Genomic DNA, 7820 nt, shown 5'->3' on the forward strand with positions numbered 1-7820 from the left:
AATATCAAAATCAGTAAACCACCAAGTTTCCTCTTTTGTTTACGGGTGGATTTGACTAACCTGCTCACACTGTAAAAATAAATATCAAAATTAAGCTCTGATCCACCATCTGCTATTTCTCTAGCTTTCCTAAACACAGCAATCTCCTCAATCCCTTATCCCTTCTGACAGGTCTTCTTATCTTCTCCTCTTAATCTGGGAATTAATCAGGGGGACTATGTGACTGCAGTGAGAGCTGCCGTCTCCCAGGGACTGGCTGGAATTTGAAGCTGTGGGTGTGGAAAGTGTTTCTGATGGCTTTCTGCATTCTTCTATTGGAACCACATGTTAGTGGCTCTCAGGAAACTCCGGCACAGACTTAGGGGAAGGCAGCTAATCCGCCCCTGCATCGCCGTCAAACCGAAGCAGGCAAAGACAAAGGGGAGCCAATATATTCCCCTGAAAGCCATGCACACTCCTGGGGAGTGAGTTCAGCTTGGCGGGCCTTTGTCCCGCAGTGAAACTCTTTTTCTCAATTCACACTGAGTTCTCAGTCTCACAGATTGAAATGTTTGCCAGTTTGACATGAATGCACTGGCATTTAGTAATTCACACCATATGGGATGTACCGTGCAATTCAATGTTTCCTTGACAATAACATAAATTGTTTGGGGAGATTTTTCTGAAAACGATTATTAGGACAGCATTCAGGATAATGTGAGTATATTTCTGTTATATTCTGCTTGTACACATGGATGCAGAAGACATTTGACCTTGACCTGGCCTCAGCATACAAAATATGCTGTGAGCCACAGTAGTCGATTAAACACCTCACATGGTAGGACATGCATGACAAATACATAATCATCTGTGGTTATCTACTTTATTATCAGTAGTGAAGTGTGGTCACCAGGTTAGTTTTTCCATTATGAACCTGCCACTTTCCCCTGATGCATGGAGTGCAACTTGAAGTGAAGCCTAGCGGGCTGCACATTCACTCTGTACACTTTCCGCACAGGAGAAACCTTTTTTTTTCTCCACAGCCTGTAAAGTATTTTTACCTCATAACCACATTGCCAGTTATATTTGCATCGCAAACGTGGCTATTGTTTTGCAAAAGAGTCATGGCTAAAATAATTATAACTGAGATGGTTTTTGTTCATTTTGAAAAAAGAAAGAAAAAGAAAAAGAAAATCCATCTTCCCCAAAATAGTTTGCTGCTGAATAAGACAGTTAAATTTACATGGAGCCCTTTATTACTCACGCACAACACAACAGACATTAAAAGGGATTAATATGATACATTTTTTACATGCTTAAATAATTCTCCTCTTTGGTCTCAGCACTGTGATACAAAATAAGAACTGGAAACAAGAACGTTTGTATTAATAAGTTGGGTTTTGTGCAAGATTCTCAAGTTGGCCTTATTGTTTGCAAAATGCCTGTTCCAACAGTTCTGAATAGCAACACGTCTCTAAGTTGATTTATATAAATGTTTGGAGGAAATATTCGAGTCAAATCCACAAATGTACATCTGGGATCGTGTATGGGTGACGACTGTAATATGCTGCGGCTCAGTCAGTGCATAATGGGGAGCTGGCATTATTATGGTCATGTTGGCCAGGAGAGGATGCTGCCTGGCTCTTTGGCTTTCATCCTCAGTGCCACCAGGCCTGTTGGCTTGTATTCGGTCTCGGGGCCCTCGATGGAAGGCGACCCGAGGCCTCCTGGGAAGCCGTGGAGAGAATAGAGACTGTTGATGCCTGGATGGTGAGGCGGGTGATGGTGATGGTGCGGGTGGCTGGAGGATGTGGGCATGCCCATGAAGCCCTGCAGATTACTGTGGGGGTGAGGGTACGGACTCATGCAGGATGAGGAGATAGAGTCAGCCCCTAGGACACAGCCTGCACCCGAACCACCGCCTCCTCCAGAAGCTGCCCCCGGCCACAGATTGCCCTGCATCTGGATAGGAAGAGATTTAGAATGATATCAGCAAAAGTTTTAATATTGTTCAGTCCTGTACAGTGAAAAAAAAAGCAATCTCTCAGCAGGTTTTATGATGTTAAGTTTACTACTACAACATGCATGCCATGTGAGAGCTACATTGGCCTACCTGGTATGCGTCATGGCGAGGAAGAAGAGAAATGTCATATGTAGCAGCAAAATGGTTGCGAACCTCCTGGATCTTCCCATAGCGTTCTCGTTTCCTCCATTTGGCTCTGCGATTTTGGAACCAAACCTTTTAAAAATAAAATATATTATAACACAAAATAGTATAACAGTAAATTTCCAGAAGACAACTTTTTGTTAGGGCATCATACTTTCTTCTGATTACATTTAGAAAATAAAAAAGGTGTCAACTGTGATGGAGTTGCCCTGGCATACCTGAACCCGAGCCTCAGTGAGCTCCGTCCGCAGCGCCAGCTGCTCCCGGGCGTACACGTCGGGGTAGTGTGTCTTTTGAAACACTTTCTCCAGCTCCTCCAGTTGAAATGTGCTGAAGGTCGTGCGATTACGTCGCTTCTTGTTTTTGCCAGATAAGTCAATGGAGTCAGCGATAGAATCTCCTTGTAAACCACTGCCTGGCTCTTTGAGCTTGCCACAACAGTCCGTGACAATTCCAGGATAGCCCATGGTTTTTGGAGTGCCTTTGTCCCGAACTGAAGCAAGGCAGGAAAACGCAAAGGAAAAGTTACACATCCACTAAACAAAAATATAAAATCATATACAAATTCTAACAGTTTTTTTCTAAGTCCATCTGCATCAATATATACACTGAAATTTAATCATTTGAGACTATCATTGCCTGAAGATACAGCTTAAATGACTTTTTATGGAATGCCAAATTTGATTTAGATTTTATAATTGTTTAAGTACAAATCTCTGCAAACATAATGAATGATCTGTTTTGTTTGTCTTGCTGCTGCTCATTTTGGCCTTTATGACCTGTTGGTCATTAAGAGTTGATTTTGTGTACTTTCCTTTTTCTTTTCACATAGTTTATACAAAGTTGCTGAAAGGTTTGTCAGGCCCTTGTGCAAAGAAATAGAGCTGAGCAGTCCTTTTTAAACCAGCACAGCTCACCTGGAAACAGCTTTGGCCCACATGGGCACATTTTAAAACCAACACACTGCAGTTAAAATAAACACAAATTGTGTATCACATCAAAAGTTTTGTTTGTGATGTATGTGACTATTTTCTCAGTTTGATTCCCAAATTATACTAAAAACTGTGAGCCGCCAGAGAAAAGTTATATGCACAAGCAACACAAATTCAGATTTACTCCGATTAGCCAGACGAGCCATATTTAGGTAGAAAATACTCAAAAAGCTGGCTAAACTTTAACCTGCTGATTTAAATATGCAGAACAAAGGGCATTTTCAGGGTCACCTGCACTTGATAGGAACTTGTTGAAATATGTCACAAATATCTGAAGAGAGGAATTAAGTGTTATTTATACAGCAGCAATACACAGCAACAGTCCCATCCAGGCTCTTTACATTGCATGCAGAGAAAGTCTAAGAGAAACACACATTTTTTTATCTGTTAAAGCACATGATTGTTTGGACTAATTCTATATATTCTGCCATTTACATTCAGGAGTGAGGGAAAATCTCAAAGCGTTACTTTCCTTCCTGTTAACAGACCATGGAAAGGGCTCCTCCTGCAGTGTTTGGATGTTGTTGTCCAAGTTTATTATGTTTAACCCTGAGCTACGAAACAAAACCACTTTCCATCTTTCAGGAGGCACTCACTCACTCTGGGCAGCTGAAACACTACTTTGCTGTGCTCTTAATTCAATATAGGGCCCAACAGAGAACACTCTTTATTGCAACATTAATTTCCTCAAGTCCATTAGTTCCAACCTTACACCACATGCTGAAAATATACTCAACTGCAGGAAAAAAAAAGGGGGCATTGAGGTTTTACCTTGTCAAGCACCCATATCCGCTATGACTATACTCAAGTGTAATTGGAGATCTATATGAAATGCAGGAAAAGGCAAAAAGGAGATAAGTTCAAAATGAAAAGGCAGGAATATCATGCTGCGAGCACGATGAGCTATTGTTTTGCGACTGTGGAAATTTAAATGGCATTTTTCCAGGCATCTTGCTATGGATTTTAATGTTTTCAATTTGTCTTAAATTTGGACAAAATGTTACTCCGAGGTTTTAAAATATTCTGAATTTGTTCAGCTCTGAATAAAGAATATTTATTAGCTGTGATTTGTGTAGTAAGTTATTAAGTTGCACAGTTAAAATATTAAGTTATTATAGCACATGGTATCTGTGGAGTATAAGAAGGTTAAACATGATTGCAAAAAAATGAAGGTATGCGTGGCATATTTCTGAGGAGTAAAATAGGAATAATAAAAGAAATATTAAGCCTGTGCATGCAGTTTATCTAAAAAACTCAACTGTGGCAGCTACGCTACAGTCACAAACACAAACAAACAGACGTAAAGAAAATGAGGGTCAACGAAGGTGAGTCTAATAAATGCAAAAACAACGTGCAATCATTAAAACTGAATTTTTCTCTTTTCACCAAAAGAATTTACATCTTCCCAAATAACAAATGCAAGAAAGAAAAGCAAAAATAAAGGACTTCTTTTGCATTTCAGAATCGTTGGGTTTTTCCTATATAGTATTTTAAAATTTTAATCTTTTAGTGCCCGACGATAAAGCTTGTTGTGAACCGATGACACAGATCGGCTAATCACCATAACTGAGTTAAAATCTGACCGTTCTATTTTTTTTTTCAACTTTTATAGTAGAATATAGCTGATTGCGAAAAACTAGAAAATATTGCAAACCAATGTAAAAAGGTTGTTGTTTTTTTTTGCGTTAAACTTTCTTCTCACTGCAGACGAAACAGGAAGACGCGTCTGCTTTTGAAAGTTTAAAAGAGAAAACGTAAGAACACACACACGCGCGCACGTGTTCTGCACGTACATGCGCTGGTTTACACACTCGCACCAATAAGCATTAAACTGCAAAATAAATCAAACTAATTAAATAGTTATGAGTGGAAATCTTGCGCATGTCTGTGCGCACGTCTGTGTGTGCGCACGAGATAAAGACAGAAAAGGAAAAGGGGAAGCACGCACACCTCATTTTCCTTGAGCAAGAATTAAAATAAAAGTTAATTTCGAAAGAAGCCGGCTGATATTATCGTGTTATCATAAGTAATTGTGCAAAAGAAAATTTAATGAATGTGTCCGCTGTCTTTGGCATTAACTTGAATGAAACTAATGTATATTATTCTGGACACTGATATAACGAGAAGCTTATCGGGGCTGATATCCTCTGCTGCTTTGCAGAATCATCAGCACCAATAAACAAGTGAAAGACCACATAATTTCTTCAGGCTTCAGTTCAACATATACAGCGGTTGCTTTCCTTCCCAAGATGGACATTTGTGGGCGATCGTGTCTGACATTTGTGCAACTCCGTGCTTGCAAAACAAAGTCAGTTCTGTTTTGTGTGACCAAAAAGTCTGCAAAAGAAGGAGAAACTGAAAGCGTGAGCGTCTGCAAAAATACAGAGATACCAAGCTGAGTGCTGGCCTGAAAAGAAGAGTAGTAGTCTAATGACACACCCGACTTGCTGTTAGGCTGACCTTTAACCTCTGTAACTTCACATCAAGGACTGTTAAGTGAAAAAAGAAAACTTGGTGACATTTTTATTGCAACCACACTTTTCTTTGTATAAATGCACTTTTGTTTTATTTTCATTACTATATGAAAAGTACACAACATGCAGCATACTAAAAATAATTTGTAAAAAGGATCCATAACCAGAAAAAAAAGTGTAAAATGATTTCCATATTTGATTTTTCCCATTTACTTATTTTTTTCCAACCAGTTGCCAAGTGAATGATGGCGAGCATTTTCTTTAGAAAAACCTAAGTTACAAAAAATTAAATAAAATTTAAAAAGGGGGTGGGGCAAATCAAACGTAAAGTACTTTTAATTATTCTTATTTGATCTATCAAGCTACTGCACTTTGTCTTAGTTAAAACTGAGATAGTTAAGACGCGGCTAATTCCAGTAAATGTTCACTTTTAATTGTAGTAGCGGTAGGGATGTAATTCCTACTGCCACTTTCTGTCTTAACTCAAAAACTCTTTAACTCACCGTCCGTGTTGTTCTCGTAAAACGACGGTTTGCCGCTTATTGCCACCCCTTTCTGGTCCTGGTTGATACTGTCCAAGAACTTGCTGTGTTTGGACGGTGAACCGGTCGGGTTCGCTGGAGAAGCGCCGTGCGTAAAGTCCACCGCAGCATCACCAAACCTCCCCATTGCGGTCGCGTAGAGATCCCCTCTCAGGCTGAGACGGTGTGGAAGAGAAGGCGGAGGAAGGTGCGATTTCTGGAGCTCATCGCAGGGGAGAAAGGAGCTGGAGCCGCCGTGCTCGAGTCCCGGAGAGTTTGTTGGCGTCCTCCTGCTGGTCTGCGAAGAGAAAGGCAAACAGCTCTCCGTCTCCATCTTACAGGTCCAGCAGGCTGTGTCGACAACAGCAACTGGGTGCCGTTAACGTGGGCGCCCGAGTGAGAGATTTTTTTTTTCTCCTCTATGTTCATGTCAAGTGGGTGGGATTTAACAGATCAGAAACAAAGACCCGTGAAACCGGGACTGATCGCGCGCCCGCGCACGTGTGTGTGTGTGTGTGTGTGTGAGAGAGAGAGAGAGAGACAGACAGACAGACAGACAGACAGAGAGAGAGAGCAAGACAGAGAGAGAGAAAAGGAGCGAGGTAGGGGGAGAGAGAGCGTTTCTCCACAAGTCTGACATAATCCGCCAAAAATTCAATCACGTGTGGTTTCTGTCCTTCCAATTAAGCATTTAATTTCTGTTTCATATACTGTTTCGATCCTAATCACGAAATCAAGCGAGACAGGAGAGGCAGGCATCAGACGGTGCAGTTTACGCACAGAAAAGTGACAAGATAAAAAAAAATAATAATAATAATAACGATAAAAATGGCGGATACCATAACTCTGCCCGTTAGTTCTTTATTTCATTGAACTTAATTTTTTTCATTCTAATATATATGTTATATGCATTAAAATTATATATATTATAATTCTGATCTATATGAAAATCAGGTATGAAGTATTGAATACGTAGCAACGTTATTTTTTTATTTATTTTTTTGTACATCCTATTGATGATACATATATAAACTTGTCCTGTGACCAGAAAAGGTGACATATATATCTTTTTAAATAAAAGAAAAAATAGTATTCGCTGTTTTGTGACATTTATTTGTGACATTAAAATGACTTTTAACAAATGGGGAAAACCCCTGGTGTTGCTCTTGGTGTCTGCGGTGTCCATTCAAATGAATTCCGACATCGCTGGGACGATAAAATTGTTATAAATGATCAAATAAGGTAATTACTGATAAAAACATTAAAAGTGGGGTTTTTTTCCACTGTGATAACCTTTTTTTGTTTTCTTTTCTTTTCTTTTGTTTGTTTTCTTTTGATTTCTTTTGTTTTTGCTTTTTTTTTTTAATAGATCATGAAAATTATAAAATTATGTTCGTTAAAAATACGCCGTCAGTGACTAAAAAATGTTATAAATATATATTAAAGAGTACATATCCTTTCCAGGAGCTCGTTTGTAAAGGACGAGATTTTTTACCGCAAGAACATTTGTAATCCACTTACTAAATGGGAGTAAGAAAAAAAAAAACTCAATAAGTAGCCATCTCTGAAACCCAGAAATATCGGCAATTGTTACCGTAGAAGTCAGACAGATTAAATGCAAAATACCAAGTTTGTTGCATGTGTGTGTGCATGAGTCATGTGTCTTCAGTGTGTCGTTCTCCTCTAA

The 7820-nt window shown here is 39.4% G+C and overlaps 1 protein-coding gene across 1 annotated transcript; it reads right to left on the minus strand.

Moving 5' to 3' along the window:
• Positions 1 to 1249: 1249 nt before the first annotated feature.
• alx3 (ALX homeobox 3) lies at positions 1250 to 6496 on the minus strand. The gene is made up of 4 exons (XM_084917893.1): positions 6116 to 6496; positions 2365 to 2639; positions 2093 to 2218; positions 1250 to 1941 (listed from the first exon to the last, which is right to left on the minus strand). Exons 1-4 carry the CDS (start codon positions 6465 to 6467, stop codon positions 1591 to 1593), a joined length of 1104 nt encoding a protein of 367 aa, XP_084774019.1. The 5' UTR covers positions 6468 to 6496; the 3' UTR covers positions 1250 to 1590.
• Positions 6497 to 7820: the final 1324 nt, after the last annotated feature.

The sequence above is a fragment of the Perissodus microlepis genome, chromosome 20 (assembly GCF_051167445.1).
Source record: "Perissodus microlepis isolate ML-2025 ecotype Zambia chromosome 20, ASM5116744v1, whole genome shotgun sequence".
NCBI classification, from domain to species: domain Eukaryota; kingdom Metazoa; phylum Chordata; class Actinopteri; order Cichliformes; family Cichlidae; genus Perissodus; species Perissodus microlepis.